The 16,824-nt window shown below is 41.0% G+C and overlaps 1 protein-coding gene across 1 annotated transcript; it reads right to left on the reverse strand.

The window, feature by feature from the left end:
• LOC141794790 (uncharacterized) lies at positions 1-15,540 on the reverse strand. Its single transcript, XM_074675313.1, is given in 29 exon segments — positions 1-203; positions 471-548; positions 1,258-1,348; positions 2,063-2,239; positions 2,701-2,847; positions 4,544-4,576; positions 4,663-4,707; positions 4,918-4,953; positions 5,039-5,110; positions 5,245-5,298; positions 5,390-5,443; positions 5,540-5,593; positions 5,683-5,727; positions 5,814-5,867; positions 6,209-6,262; positions 6,341-6,394; positions 6,482-6,535; positions 6,699-6,752; positions 6,833-6,886; positions 6,979-7,032; positions 11,515-11,568; positions 11,652-11,747; positions 11,831-11,908; positions 11,998-12,391; positions 13,619-13,742; positions 14,731-14,829; positions 14,832-14,843; positions 15,331-15,354; positions 15,357-15,540. Coding segments are annotated over 29 exon segments (2,532 nt in total).
• Positions 15,541-16,824: the final 1,284 nt, after the last annotated feature.

Here is a 16,824-nt window from a genome sequence, read left to right on the forward strand (position 1 = left end):
CTACTGGCGATTTCTCAGTCTCCTCGGTGCAGGCCGAGTTGTCACACTGGTAACTTCCTGCTGAGCGCACCCAGAGGTGAGACAAACACCTGGAGGTCCCCTGAGACCTGGGTGGCCTCTGAGTCCAGGCCGACCAACATGCCCCCTCTCACCCTGCTTTCCTGGCTGCCCATTGAAGGCTCGACCCTGACGTCCACGCTGACCTGCAATACAAACAGATGATTTATTGTCCTTTACTTGTCTTTGCTTGTGCTTTCATAAATTCCAAGAACAGAGAATTTACATAGAAAACAAATTTCCTGTCTGGCAAATATCACTCTTCTTACAGTAATACATCTCCACTCCCTTCTACTGGGATTTCAAGCACTGACTCGACTTAACAGGATTTGTAAAAGTGGTACATCAGGTCAACAGTCACTATTACGACAGCACCTCATTTTAACATCCTTTTGTAATGAAGATGAATTTACCCTTTGGTCCCTGATCTCCAGTGTAGCCAGGTAGTCCATGACCTTTTGACCCTTTATCGCCTTGCTCTCCTTTATCACCTGCAAGTCACACGAATACAAACACATATTTTCATTTGGGAGAGATTATAGCAGACAGGCTGAAATGAAAAAGACTCCAGAACACATTATACGTCCTTAAAGACCGAATGTGTTTCTGACAGAGCTGTCAAAAAAAATGTTGAAACACCTTGTAAATATTCCTCACTTTCACCCACTCGGCAGAAAAATGTAGTGTGAGTATGACATCATCCCCGGACCCTCAAATCATACATCAGAGCTGAGATTATACATGCTAGTCTGAGATTTACATGTCTGGACTATATTTGATCAAGCATCTTGATAGAGTGAGGTTCCCAACAAAAGATAGTTTAATAAGAATGTGAACTGATCAGAACATGCTAATGTACGTACACTTATTGCTGTGTTGATGATAGACCCAAGAACTTCTAAAAGATGAAGCAATTATCACCTAAAGTGGTCAGAAATTTGCCTTTACATAACCGGTTAACGTCTTCAGGATGTGTAGATGAGCTACTCATTGCCTGTATGCTCTTTATATCAACTTTACAGGGTGATTACACGTCAGTGATGTGTTTACAGCTTTGGTAATCCACCTGCAACCACCAGAAAAAAATACTTTTCACACCACTGGGCCTTCCTTCAGCAAGCAGTGTTAAATTATGACTGCGATGTTTCATATTTCTAGTTATATCCTCAAAAGAGATTCGTCAGGTTTGTTTTTTCACACCTGTTTCTCCTTGTCGGCCCGGGTCTCCGGCTTCCCCATAAAATCCCTGAAGTCCCACTTCTCCTTCAACACCGTTATTACCGGGGTCGCCCTGAAAACATCATGAGAAGGAAAATACATCATTAGTCTTTTGTGTTGTGTTTTTTTAAAGTCATGAATTGAGTTTTCTGTTGCCCCTGACAAGCTTCAAGCATAAGAGCTGAACACATTTATCACACTGACTGTGTTATTTCTTGACATGAAAACATTGTACAGTTCTGGTTCTTGGTTTGAGGTTTAACTCCACAACATGAGGCATACTGACCATAATGTAATACAGTGAAATATTTTAATGTAGCATGGTCTAAAGAGCATTTATCAGCCTGATAGTCAGTGTGATTAAAGAAGTTGTGGGACATAAATTGGGTCTTCACTGTATAATAATGTGGAAAAGGGTTTCCAATCCAAAGGCTGCCTTGATTCTCTCCAAAAACCGATTCAACTCAGACCAAGTGTCTGGTCTGTGACTCCTTATTTGTTCTTTCAGAGACGTGGAAAATCGTAATGTTTTCATTGCAAGTTTTCTGCCAAATATTTCAGCTCTTGTAGTCCAGTCCAGTCCAGACCATCGCAATGTGTTTGCATTTTACTCTGTCAAGGTGCCAAAAACAGAACACTGTATGGATCATATACTTTGCCTTGTTATTGTGCGTCAGCTGAAGGTCTGCAGGACCTCGGATGACACCTTGAAGTTATTTTGTAAAAAAAAAAATCTTTACAGGCATATTCAGCTAACATAATATCCACCCAGCCTTTAAAAACTCACAGGAGGTCCGGGGGGTCCTTTCTGTCCAGGGGGACCAGGGGCCCCCATTGGCACGTCCCCATAGAGAGGACAAACCGCTGCACACGTCCTCTTCACTGAGTTGGCGAAGGTGGACATCTGCTCCAGGACCACTTTCTTACAAACCTCAATCACGTGTTGAGCAGGGAGAGTAGGGCCCTGTGAAAGAAAATCATTACCACATCCAACACTGGAAGGGACCCAACTGTGGGACATGTACTATGGAACATTACAGAACACGGCACGCTGAAGCAATGGCTGCCTCTCAGAGAAAATGCAATGAACAAATGCGGCCAACAATATTTCCTGAGGCTCATTATGGATTTACAGCCGCACTAAATGAAACCCTTGCTGTGAGTCAGTGTTAGCTGTGGGCTAATGTGTAACTCTTTAAATGTGTTATTCACACTTAAGTTGTCTGCAAACCCTGTATATGTGTCAGCCAGTGGAACTGTTTGTGTAGGTGATGACTCTGCAGTTTCTGTGCCATCATTAGCAGAAAGATGAAGTGCCAGATGTCGTAGAGACTTAACACTGATATCTGCTCTGCTCCATACTGTAGCAACATTTGCTGTATCAGCCAGAAAAGTAAAGACTCAGAGGGCTGGTATTCTACTTACTGGTGGGCCTGGGGGCCCCTGAAAGCCATCTGGTCCTCCTTCACCTCGAACCCCTTTGACTCCAACTGTACCTGAACGTCCAGGTGGGCCCGCCGGCCCGCGCTTCCCCCGGGCTCCCTGAGGACCCTGCTCGCCCCTGTCTCCAACCTACAGAGTAGGTTAACAACAAGAGCAGAACAGCAGTCAGGACAGGGCCAATTTATCCCACAGTATGCAGAGAAATTTCAGTTTTCCAGGGACACAGTGAAAGAAAATAACTATTGTTATGCTGTATGAATGTGTATCGCATGTATCGTGATCATAAAGTTTAAAAAAATTTATCAAAGGGGAGCATGAGAAGTGAGATATAGCAGCTTACAAACAGCTTTCTGCATCCACGAACATAAATCCTGCTTACAGAGAACAGCGAAATGTGCAATATTCATTTGGTTGTGTACATGTGGGTGGTACTGCAGGCTTCCCATGTACAGATGCTTGACATACGTTTGAAATGTTATTTAGAGGATTGATTGATAGATTTCAGATTGTTTGGTTCCCAACAAGAGAACGTGATGAAAGTTGTCCCTAGAGTTGATAGAGTGGTGGAAATATCATAGGATTAGGAAACATACTTGTGAAGCAAATTTTTGTGGCGCAACCAAGCTGAGTCAAAAGTTATGTAATTAAACAATTTTGCATTTATTATAGCTACAGAGGTTTTCTCATAAGGTTTTGAAAGTACAGTTTTCCATTTGTTCTTCTTTTACTCTTGAGCTTCAAAAAGTTAAAGCAGAGAACTCAAACATTTAAGTGGTTGAATGAAGGGATGTGCGCTTTTTGTGGATTAAAGTTGTCATCCACAATAGTTCATTATCAAACAATCAAAAATTTCATTATTCTAGCCTTGAAATCCCATTCCTATATTGTGACAGCTGTGGTTTAACCATGGACCTCTATCTGGGGCTGTGGCTCCTGTCATACTGCTCTTTGACCCATAGTGGGTGGCAGTTTCTTGTATGAATGTGATTAAAAATGGAGACACAGTAGTATGTGGGCTTTGTCTGGTTTACTACTACTCAACCAGCACAGACAAAAGGGCCGACAACTGGTGGTGCTTGCTCTGCTAACTCTAGCCACATTGTCACATCAAATAAAGCCCCATTTCCACCTAGCGGTTCATTTTCATCTCGTTCGTCTCGGTGTGGCACGCATTTTGTGGCGTTTCCAGAGTAATCCTGGGACGGGTCCCCAAATAACTGAGACAAAACATTCCACTTTTTGGGACCCTTCTGTTTGCATGCCAAACTAAACCGATCTGATCCCAGTGGGCGAAGCTACAACCCTGCAGGCTGTTGATTGGTCAAAAGAATCATCAATTCAGCAGCTATGTTTCTCCACACGGCACACAGCCTTCTCTGAAACCAACATGATTGTGCTTTGTAAGGAAGCTGGGAAATCACAAAGAAGGCAAATTTCTGGATGTCTCTGTGGTAGCTCTTTGTTTACTGTGTTGTGTTTTCTTCTTTTCAGAGTACACTGTCGCGCTGCTATGGCGTCATGCTATTGGGTAACTGATGCAGCTATTTGCACCTACCTTAAATGTTTCCTGCCACAAGGGGGCACTGTTGGCCATGGAAACGCAAACATGAACAGCCTTAACTGAGCTAACCCGTACCAAACCCAAGCTGATTGGTGGAAACGGGGCTAAAGTCGATTTAGCCTTGACTGTTCCTAGGGTTTTGTTACCTACAGACCGGTCAACTAGTCATAGCTTCAATTTGTGTTGAAAATACTTGAAAATGAGTCCCTTCTGATCATACCTGTTGTACTAACTGGGTAATGAAAAGGAAGAGTCACAGCTCACCTTTCCTTTCGGCCCTTTGACTCCTTTCGCCGCCTTAAAGAAGAGCAAATTCATGTTAAAAAAGAACATTTCTGAGATGCAGTGATAAGCACAGTGTACAAAGAATTTAAGGGAAGTACCTGTGCACCTTTGACTCCTTGAATTCCCTGGATTCCTGTGTCACCCTGCACAAGGCAAATGTCAAACAAACCATGTTTATAAACGTACAAATATTTAATATAAGAGAACTTCACAGGTGTGTTCTGCATCCACAGATCCTGAATCGTGTGCCTGAGCTCAGCTCTCACACTATTATTAATGGCTTCCTGACTTGTGGCATTAATTAGTAAATTTTGTCATCATGTCCAAAGGCGAAAGGATGAAGATGTATTTACCTTGGGCCCTGCTTTTCCAGGTACACCCACGTGTCCCTGTGAAGACATGACATGGTTTAACGGCTTGAGGAAAATGAACTAGTGTTCAGAGAAGTATAGAAAATTCATCTGGAGCACTTACAGTAGGTCCTGGCGGGCCGATAAATCCAGGTCTTCCTGGCTTCCCTGCAGAACCCTTGTAACCTCTTGGGCCCTCGAGAGTGAAACATTTATTAAACCGACCTAAAGGGCTGCTTTATACCTTGCCATTTTTCTTTAAGATGGTTAACTACTTTACATACAAAATGCATTACATGCTTGTCTTCAGTGACTGGAGAAGTGACTTACAGTTTGGCCCTGAGCACCCATTTCTCCTGCTGGCCCAAGGGTGCCCTTCTCTCCCTATAAAAGGTAAACCACAACAAATAAATCAGCAAAAAACAACTTATTAACTCTTTATAAATTCACAAACTAAACAGAATAATTTAGGTACCTGGGTTCCACGTTTTCCAAACTTTCCACTGGGACCTTGAGGTCCTTGATAAGCCTGTAGGAAGCACATCACACTAGTAAATAGTCTACATACACAATTTTTAAACTTCATTAATGTCACTAATTTTTTTGTCCGTAAACTGTAACACACCTCTATCCCAGGGTCACCATCTCTTCCAGGTATGCCAGGGTCTCCAATAATACCCTAAAAAAACACAAGCACCAGCAGAAATCAGGAAACATATTCAGGAGTCTGTGTGGAGACTCAGGTGTGAGGTGCTCAGTGTGACTCACCTTCGGTCCAACTGGGCCGATTTGGCCAGCAGGTCCTGTGGTCCCCTAGAAGAAAGAAGTATCCATCAGATGTCAAATCAGACACTTAATCAGTTTTCTGTATTTCATTGTGGTGAATTTTAAACACATACAGGCTGCCCTTTTGCTCCAGCAGAACCCCTCTCTCCAGGATCTCCTACAATACCCTGTCAAACAGGCAAAAAAAACAACCACAGTGAGGATTTTAAATCATATGGATCACATTTGACTCAGTGAGCAACATGGAGCCCAAAGACAGCCTTATTTTATATACAACAGAGAGATGATCCTTGTGTTGATTCGCCTCAGGCCTTCAGATCGCAGCCAAAATCATCCACATGAACTGATGTTGCTTATGAAGTCGGTGCAGACCAAAACATAGCTCTCTTCCAGTGCTGTACCACATTTAAATTATTATCTGCCTCTCTGAGGATTTCAGAGAAAGGGGACAAAGAAGAAAGAGTTTATAATTAGAGATTTTGATACAGGGAACCTCTCAACAGCTCACCTGCTTTCCCCTGAGCCCAGCACGCCCTGTTGCTCCAGTTGTCCCTTTTGTTCCCTAAAAATCAGAGAATGAAGAAATTACACCCTGACTGGAGGTGAAGAGTAAGAAAGTCAAAGGGGAGAATTTGAATACCTTGATTCCTTGAAACCCAGGGATCCCTTCATATCCCCTCTCGCCTTTGGCGCCCTTCAAGGAGGCCAACATGTTAGTGAGTAATTGCATAGCAACTTGCAAAAAGGTTTATTAGTGTGTGTGAGAGTTAGCTCGGCTTACAACTTCTCCTGGTTCCCCAGTCTCTCCGATGTCTCCAGGTGGCCCCCGGACTCCCTTTCATTAGAGACAAATGTTGACATGAAACCCTCTGGGTTATCCATAAAGTTACACAACTCAAGCAACAAACTGCACAGGAATCTAATGAAAAGTCAATAACTGGCTGCAGATTAGCTAATGAAACAGCCAGTTAAAGCCTGAACTCAGCAGCTGACTCTACCTTGAAGCCGGCCGCCCCTTGTAATCCTTTCAGCCCCTTCGGACCTCTTTCTCCCTGTCGATACACAGCTCATTAACACAGATTCGTATCATCTCAGGGTGAAAATATTGAAAAATCTGAGTGTGATGAATTACCACTTGGCCCCTGAGTCCCCTCATTCCTTTCTCGCCTTTGATTCCTTCTTCACCCTGAGGACATATCAGTGTGTTAGGTTTCATTAATGCCTTTTGAAAATGTGCCAAACTGAACCCTGATAGGAGCACACGTAGGCAGCTTTTACCTTTAGGCCTGTCTCCCCCAGGATGCCGTAGTCTCCTGTGTTTCCTCTGATCCCCTGCAAAACAAGATTCTCTCGATCATAAGAAAGACATGTTACCCTAAGGCTGATTGTTCATTAACAAACCAGTGTGAGAAATAAAGTTTTTAAATGTCATTACCAGTGAGAAAGTTTTAAAGCATTTGCATGCATGAACATGAATTGCCCCAATTAAATGTTCCAAAGTAGCTGATGGTGTAAGCTGTCTTTTCTTCATGTGACATAAAACAGTTAACAAGTACATATATGTGGATAAATAAGAGCTTATGTAACATTTTGAAAACAGCCATGATAGCCATCTCTCTGTTTCTCAGTCTCTGTGCCAGGATAAGCCAAGAAGCAGGCAGGTTTTGCCTTGTGTAGGAAAGGCTAACTGCAAGACTACAGCTGGATCCAGAGCATCATCAGCACTGAGAGTCACATGTTAGCTAGTTGGCTACAGCCATAGGCCAAGGTCACCTCAAAAATTGCTCCCCCTGGTGACTAGCTGCAGTATAGGTCAAAAACTCAGTCTCCCCATTCAATCCAGATGGGCTATGATCAAGCTTCAAAAAATATATACACCTCATGGAATTTTTCCTCACATCTGTATCCTGTGGTGATATAAAGATATTACTGGGCTCCATTGTGTCCAAGGCCTATTTTTTTCTGAAAGATTCTTTTACTTTAGTTGTTAGACATCGAAAACCAGGTCGTACTTCGGGTTTCATGATGATTGACAGCTGTCATTCTTGTGTAGTTCCTAAGGGAATGGTAGGATACATCAGGAAGTAGAGCCAAGAAGAGATTAGACTTCCCAAAGAAAGAAATGTCACTCTTTTCTGTCATTAAGCTCAACTCAGATTCTCTACTACACAGCCTTTGGCTGTAAATTGATGGCGCCTCAGGCCGGGGTATTTTGGCTTCAAAACTGTACAGTGGTAAAAGGTAGAGCCAAACTGCCGGTTCTATATCTTCTATATAGTCTATAGTTACAGCAGTAGCGATTTTGAGGGGCACAACAATTTCTATCCCCCTTTTTCTTTTCAAAAATCCTCTGCCATCAGTTTTTTTCTCCAGTTAAAGAGACAGCTTTGATGCCCTCATCACTAGGGGTGGGAGAGAAAAATCAATTCACATAGGTATTGGGATTTTTTGTTTTACGATTTTTTTTAAATCAAGATCTTTGGTTCAAAATTCAAATTTCTTTTCTTTTTTTTTTCAAATTTTCTGATTTTTTTTCTTCAGCTAGTGACATGATGTTAGATCCCCTGAATAAATCCTAAAACACATATTGGCATATATGTGATGCGCATTTGTCGGGAAAACATGGCTCCTAATATGGTCAGTTGACATCATTAGCATTATCATCATAGTTCAACGTTTTCATTTTTTAGAGTGTAAATAAAAGTTTTTAAAAAAATGTAAATATCAATGAATTGCAATTTAAATCAAATCCCCAAAAATCATAAAAAAATGAGGAGGAAAGCTTATTATTATTATTATTATTATTATTATTATTATTATTATTATTATTATTATTTTATTTTATCTTTTTAAACATATTTTCTTTTGTGCTAAAACAAAAAGAGAACAATACTGCCCTTGAAATCAAAATTTCTTGCAAGACATGTGGCTAAAATGGCTTTCATACAAAATGGACCGTTTCTTTTCCCAAAGTTTGTGTTCTCATGCAAAGTTAACTGTCTGCTGGGTCTTTCATGATATTCTCTATTCATTGAGATCAAATGTAATTCAACATTACCTGTTAAAAATCTGGAACAAAACAAGGCTTATTGGGTCTTAAATGTGAACATGCTGTAAATCTCAAGGCAGTGGAAAATCTACACAAGCACATTTAGCAGGATTTAGGAAACATTAGTCATAAAGGCAACACAACGGCTCTGTATTGTTTGCACAGATGTTGACTTCCTCAGTAGTAAAAGTGTTTTCCAGTTGGCCGTGTTTCACTGAGTCAACAAACAGATTGAAAAAGGCCATGGTCCCTTTGTGTTGGAAGTTTATTTGACCATCTCACCTAACAGTTTTAAGCAGAGTCAGCTGGGCGCAGGTTAACCTCAAAGATGGCCGAAGCTACAGCCAAACTCACGACCGTGAACTTTACAGCATTTTAAGGCAGTATAGCTCCTAGAGGCAAAAGACCACCCAGCACCTGAGAAGGACAGTTGGTATATCTGTGCCAGGAAATGCCCTCCTTGAATGCCAGCAGGGGAGGAGATAAACATGTTGGGGCTCTGTGATTCACAAACTGGCAGGAGGTCAAAACTCTAACGACTTACACAAGGCAGATGTTTACTCCCAGATGAGCAACAGCTGCAACTCAGGACATCAATATGTAGCATGTACAGCTCTGGAAATGTGCTCTGGATGTTGGAATACATGTGTTTGCACAGGCAGCATAGGGGGATTTCCTTGAGTGCATGGGGCATGTTAAATCCTCCAGCATCACATTCTTTTAAGAGAACCCCCTCTGTCTTTAAACACATGTTCTCTGGACTAAAGAGACTCTCAGATTTGATCCAACCTGACAGTGACTGCAAAGCATCAAAGAGGCTAACAAGTCATAAATTTAAAGTGGAAATAATCATGTCTGCAGCTCCCTGAAGGATTCGAAAGTGAGTGTATTTATTCGCTCACTCATGCATGTGTGACTGGCTCCTGAAAGCAGAACATTTTGTTCATTTCGCTTTATCAAAACTTTCCTTCACTCTCAAAATCTGTGGTGTGAATTCATTAACTTCATTCACAGGAACATAAAAACATCTAAAGACAGATCAGAGATGCTGAATTCAAAAGTGGAGCAGACTCATGCCACTCATTACCAGACACTTGGATGGTTATTGCTCAACTGCCTGCTTTTCCTGTGTGTGGGATTCATTAAGTTTCATTCTTCCAAATGGAAAAGCTAAACCATTAGAAGAAGCTGTGATCATTTGCCAGATTCTCTTTAATCCTATATTCTAAACATGCAAATAGATATTTCAGGACAACAAAACTAAATTTATTGTCACATCTGTAAGCTTACATGTTTATCTTGGCTTCGTCCAGCATCTTTCGCAGAGCGGACATGAGTGTGCAGACTCTGAAAGGAGCCCCTATGTTTACTATCGCTGAGAGCTTCTGCTTCCAGATCTGTTTCCATCCTGTCGTGTCTCAGTTGTACTTCTCTTGCCATTTTCCACAGCTTTGCTGCTGTCTCGCATGGTTTTACAACATCGCTCTCCCACGATTTGGTTTAACTCTTTATCAGGCAGCATGAGGAAAGAGATGCTGCTAATAAGCCAGACAAAATTTTATAGATTTTTATGATTTTTTTTCATATTCAATGGCAGAAAAAAACTAAAGAGGAATTTTAAAAAAGAGTCCATTCTCAATTTATTGGGAAAATCCAGCTCATTATGCCTTTGGCTACTGTTCTTAGTCATTTTAATGAGGCAGTGTAAGTTTCTGTGAGCAGGTTGGTGATCCAAAATAAGACACTTCCAAATGTTAATAGTGCAGGAGTGCTGGATTTATCAGAGTGATTATAAAGTAAGTTTAAAGTTTATTTTATTGAATATTTCTGTAGGTGTTTATGCTTTAAACATGCAAGTTAAAAGCAGAGTATACATTATTCTCCGTTTTCCTGTTTGTCCAAGACAACTTTTAACAGGATGCAAAGCGACGAGATAAGCATGTATTTATAGCTAAGTGGCAGTATTGTTCAGGACTTGACAACAAGCAAACTTTAGGTCGAAATGAGAATCATCACAAATAGCTTAACTCATGTAACTCAAACAGTTTAACCCTATCACTCTCCTGTTTAGCTTTCTTTTGCTCTGATGTATAAAAGAAAAAAAAAACTTCAGAGAGAACTGCATATTTTACTCCTCAAGTTCACCTGCCGGCGTGATGTCGTCAAAGGGAATTTTGATCTACATGTAATTGAATTGGAGTTTAACCCTAGCAACATGGATTCTGAGAAATAGCATTTAGGAATAACCAGGAGTATGAAAACAAATATATATATAAGTGAGACTATTTCAAGATCACTTTTAAAGTATTCACAGGGCCATTAATTCAGACTGAAGTTCAGTATGAGTCCAGCTGTGTGCCCTGCGAAGACAAGGTGTAGTATATTTATAAACAGCAGGGGCAGTGTAGAGCCAGTGTTGATGTGATGCTGTAAACAGCCCCTCTGAAATCTTAACCATTGTTAATATAAGAGCAACCTCTGCAATCGTGTCATGTCTGATGTTTACATCCACCACGAGTAGCATCGAGTAGGTGCACAAGGCTTAGCTTTATGGTGCCTTTATGATGGTATTTTAACCTAGATTATGAACGCATGGCTACACTTTGAGTTTATCTTCAGCCCTAGGGGAACACATGATAAGCTGGCAAATACATTAAGTTCAATCTTGACAGGAGCATCGATGCAGATGTAATGAAGAACTCTATATCTGTACATCTCTATTCCTGATGGTTACATGACCTGGAGATATAATTGAATTTATTTACCCAGTTCCCTTGTCTTCCCCGGTCCCCAGGTTCTCCTGGAAGACCCCTGTGACCCTGCAAAAAAAAAAAAAATGTTAAGAAATCTCATCTCTCTCATTGGAGTTTGCCATGTGGTTCCGAAGTACGAGAGAACTTACCTTTGGCCCAGGTTTCCCCTGGATGCCAGGTTGCCCGTGCATACATTTACAAGATGCTCTTCCAGCTGTCAGGCCAATCTCTGCGTATCCTCCACACTAAGAGAGAAATTATCAGAGAGGGGTTTGAACATTTATTGTAACTTAAGAGGAGAGAGCATGCTGACTAGAAGCTGACTCACCACATTTGAGAGCTCACAGCAGCCCTCTGAATATGCCTGGTCTGGGTCACATGACACATCCATCTGCTGTAGGTCAATCTGAAGAGAGGCAGCAGAAAAAGTCAGACTCAGACTAACTTAGAGATCTTAACCTATGGCTGTAGATTTGATCCCAGCGGTCAACATACAGACGTGGAACGATCTCCAGCAGCCCGCTTCACAATGGAGGTGAACCCTCTCTGAATGACCGGTCTAGCTTCATCAATTGACTCCACGCTAACCTCCTCACAGTCGATCAGCAGCTTCAGCTGACCTCCCTTCACACTCAGAGCCAGCTTGTGCCACTCTCCATCAAACAGCTTCCCCACACCATGAAAGGTCCTCAGCATCTGGCTCCTGTGGGGGCTGCTGTAGAAGAAGTCCAGAGAGCGTGTGTCACCGTGGAAACGCAGGCCCACCTGCTCTTGCCCCTCAGGGTCGCTGACCTGCCACAGGTCCCAGGACCTCTTAGCAGCATCTTTGGTCACTTTGAATGTGGCGATGACAGAGTAATCGGAGGGAAGCCCATCTGGATACACATCGCTGTGGCACGAGAGTGAGGGTTAGAGAGCTGCATCAAAGAAAGCCAGCCATCTTTAAAAAACAATTAAAGGCTTTATGGGAACATGAGGCTTTGATTCTACCAGACGAACACTAAGTAGAAACAGAACGTCTAACTCTGTATGTCTAAATTTCAAAATGGCGTATGACACATTTGTTTTAAACCTTTTATGATGTTTGTTATGATGACGCTCGAGCAGACAACCAATCTTTGTTTCCTTCTTTAAACAAAGCACGTTTCAGTAAACTCAGAGACAATGCAACATTCAGAGCCAAGGAGAGAAAGAGAGTTCAAAGAGACGCAAACAAAGAGTCTGCAGACATGCAGCTCACATCTGATGTACAAAGAAGGTAGAAAGAGAGGAGGAATGGAATGAAGCCACCTGCTGTAAAGACTGAAGCTTCTGTGTGAAGGATTAAACTCTGAGCTAAACTGGTTCAGCCTGGCTAAAGACCATGTTTAGATCATGTCAGCATGTTAGGATGCTGTGATCTATTCTTGGACACATAGGTGTTCCTGCTCTTGCAGGTCACCAAACAACTAAGCTGGTCTTTGATGTATGAGACGACCGACTTTGGTTTAGGATAGTGTTTCCCAAAACTTTAAAATAAGATTCTTAATCCAGCTTAGCGGTATAAAATTCATCTACCTATGTGTCTTTTCTTGTCTTGGTCACTGCAAGAGGTTTGTGGCAAAAAAGAATAATGGAAAAAAGATCAAACATTTTCTGTTTGCATGGTTTCATATCAAATTCAACCTCTTTTTTGTTTATAATTTTACAATTACAAAGATGAAATATGCTACTGAAGGTTGTTTTTGATTTGGAGGGATTCCCTTATCTATTGGTTTTCATGTATTTTCCCTTATTGGTTCATCGGCCCCACTTTGGGAACCTCTGCTGTGTAACACATATACTGTGTATTCACTGTGTTCTTGTTGATCTCAGTGCTGTGTCTTCTTGTTGAGGTGTGGTGATGTGAAAGTGAACTCAGAGGCACTGTAGCATCACATAGGGTTGAACTATAGATCTACTGTGCAGCTAAAACATAAAGATGTGTGCTATGTTGAGCCACCCCTAAAAATGAAAAGTGAAGTCAAACTACTGAAGACAGAACCAATGTTTTCTGATGGATTTCTTAGTTTCCCTTTTTCATATATAGCTTCAGCTCCAGTGAAATAGGTTGAGCTACGTCACTCTGATTCTTTACCTCATGCTCCTCTGAAGGTGGATTGAAGGGTTGACTCGATAGGCTACTGCCTCTGGTTGGGATCCATCCACTCTCCTCACTCCTTTAGACTTGGGCACATGAAACTCCTCTAGCAGATCAAAACCTTGCAGCACAAACACATAGATTAGTCTGACGACACACCTATGCAGCATCAAAGGTGCTGGGCTGCTTCTAATTCTTATATCATCGCTTAATCCACAGATTTATATAAACATGAAATGCCCTCTCCTCTCAGGTGTATGAGGTAATTTACCCATCAACATGTTTATTTTCTCTCACTGCTTGAATTGGCTTCTGAATTTTAAACTTCTGGTGCTTTCTTCTGCAGTGAAAATAAAATCAAGAAGATAATATGCTGATAAGGTTACCACTCATGGAAAATGACTCAAAAGATGGACCTAACATCAGTTGAGACTAAAATAGCTGTCAAATATGCAACACAACAGTAATGTCCAAGCTACTTCTGCCTTCTTCTTCAGTGTGTCTAAATTGATCTCGCTTTGTTTACAGGCAGTAAAGCTGTAAAGGATCCTGGACACAGTTTCACCTCAGGATGACCTCTTCGACCTCTTGTGTCCACAAAGACACAGAGTGGGACATACTTAAGAAAGCATTGAATAGCCAAAGAAAAAAAACTGAACAATGATCCCACCTGCTGGTCAAAGTATGACATTACAAGGTTAAAATTTCAGAGTAATTAAAAAATGATCAAAGTCGATCAAATGTGTTGAATTAAATTGAACCCCTTCAATCATAATTTCTTTTTACCCCTCTTGCTGATGCTCTCTGGCTTTCTCACGTTATTTTTGTGTCAGCGTGACCTTAGCATTTTATTGGCTCTGCTGAATCTTCTCTATTTTCCATACCTCCGCATCTTTGTAACGATATATTATATCTCATTCGAATACAGTTGAATGAGTGGATGTATCAGAAATAATTTCAACTAAGAGTTTTGAGGCAGAAAAAAAAGTAACAGAAGCGGTGTGAAAAACCCACAACCAAAAAATAACAATGACTGAGTTCAACTGAAAATATGCAGAAATAATAAGAAAAAAAAAAATCAACAATAAAACAACAGAAAGAAAACTTACTTGGTAACTTTTGACACTGGGTCAGTTCCATAAAGCAGAGGAAGACTGCAAACACCAGCATATCTCTGTAGGCTGGCATTTTGATTATCTTTGAAGTCAGGGGCTATAAGTGCCTGTAGTTAAGACATTAAGTTATCACAATGAAAACTGCACCGTGTGACATTAAAAAGATGTCAATTATTTTTCTCATTATCATTAATTAGTTTGAACATCTCAAAGTAAAACCAGAAATATCTAGAAAAATGTCATTCTTAAATTATCCACCTTATCCAACAGCTGTATCAGAGCTGTGCGAAACATTAAAATGTATTTCCTTCATTGAACAGCAGTGACTAAGTTCTTTGTAATAAAAATATTTTTCAAATTATTTGACAGATCTTTTCAGGAAGACTTTTATGCTGGTAATAATGTAAGTTTAAGCAGTTAAGTGTCGTTTTTACAGTCTTCATAGACTCTCACACACATCTGGTCAAACTATCGCCTCCTGTTTTATGCGCAACCTGACCTCATAAATGACCTCAATTTATAAAATGATCCTCCATCCTCCCTAAATGTCTTTAAAGGTAAAGAGAAATTTCAGACAATGGTTTAACCACTCACATATTCCTGGAGGAGAAAGTCCCAGGGCTCCTGCTGATGGATCTTTTCCAGTTCCTGTTGTGAGGACGTATCCCGCTCTAAAAAGCCATCTCTGGGTCAGTGTTTGAGCTGAACAGGACAACCATTCAGACTGAAGCTGAGCATCTCAGAGGAGCCTGACCCCTGAGCTCCACTCCACCTTTGGTCCCCAGGGGATCTGGCTCTTCTCATAGGTCGGACACTCTCACAGTGTAATAAGGCAGGCTGTATCTCAGCAAGAAAATGTAGGTGAAGGTGTCAAGTAGTGCATGTGGGTTAAAACTTAAAAGAAGCTCAAGAGAAACAAAATAAAGTTACTTTAAAGATTAAATCAGCTCTGCAGAAAAGTTTTCCTCAGTGCAGCTCTTGATTTCACGTTTCTCATTATCTTACAGCTCTTTGGCACATTCTACACTTCCCCTGCTGTTACAAATTCCTTTAAGTTTAATTTTATCTTTGGTCCATAACTGCTTGGTAAAACAATCCCACAGATTTTAGGGTATATATTTATTTGGGACAGTGTTTCATCTTCTGCAGCATCTCAGTGAGAGAAGGATGCAGTATGTCACAGCTAAACACAAGACGCTCTGCAAACATTCCTCCCAGAGGAGACCACACCTTCAACCCAAACCACCTCAGGGCAACCAACAAGTAGACCACCGGGAAACTGCGGGAACAGACAGCATAGTGAGACACAGAACTTAAGTATGACAGACAACTCATTATCATAATATGAAGTAAAAACAGAATTAAAAAGAAAAAACTATGTGTAGTGAAGGAAAATGTCAAGATTTCTTGTGGCAGAATCATGATCTGGATTTTATCAGGATTTTTCATATTCAGACTATTTTGACTTGCAGATAACATTTAGTCCAAGATATTTCAGATTTCTTAGAATGAAATGGAACCAGTACTTCTAGTGCTTTTCTAGCCCCTTGACCACTCCAAGTGCTTTACACTGCTAGTCTCATTCACCCAATTGCACCACATTCACACACTGATGGCATTTTTCTTTTCTATTACGGGAACCATCAGCTTCTCTAACACATTCACACCCATCTACACACCACTGACCAACAGTGGGAGCAGTTCGGGGTTCAGTGTCTTGCTCATAGACACTTTGACATGTGACTGCAGGAGCTGGAATCGAACCCTCAACCTTCCAATTGAGAGGCGATGACTCCAGCACTGAGCCACAGCCGCCCGGATCTTCTTGTTTACCAATGTTCCATTTCATATCTTAAATCTGGTCTTGTGTCCTCTTATGTTTTTCGAGCTCTCATATTGCATCATGATAAATCCATTTAATTAAAGACGTCAGCTGTAAGAGTCGTTGAAATTCTGCAGAATGTACCAAGCTTTTGTTTTATACCAGCAGCCTATGTACAATCCAACTGTAGTTGTAACTTAGTTTTGTTTGTGACTGGAAATGTTGATGTGCACATAATTTAGAACATAATTAATATCATACATTTT

The sequence above is a fragment of the Halichoeres trimaculatus genome, unplaced genomic scaffold (assembly GCF_033239565.1).
Source record: "Halichoeres trimaculatus isolate MK-OKI-2021-1 unplaced genomic scaffold, fHalTri1.1 fHalTri1_scaffold_8, whole genome shotgun sequence".
Lineage (NCBI taxonomy): Eukaryota > Metazoa > Chordata > Actinopteri > Labriformes > Labridae > Halichoeres > Halichoeres trimaculatus.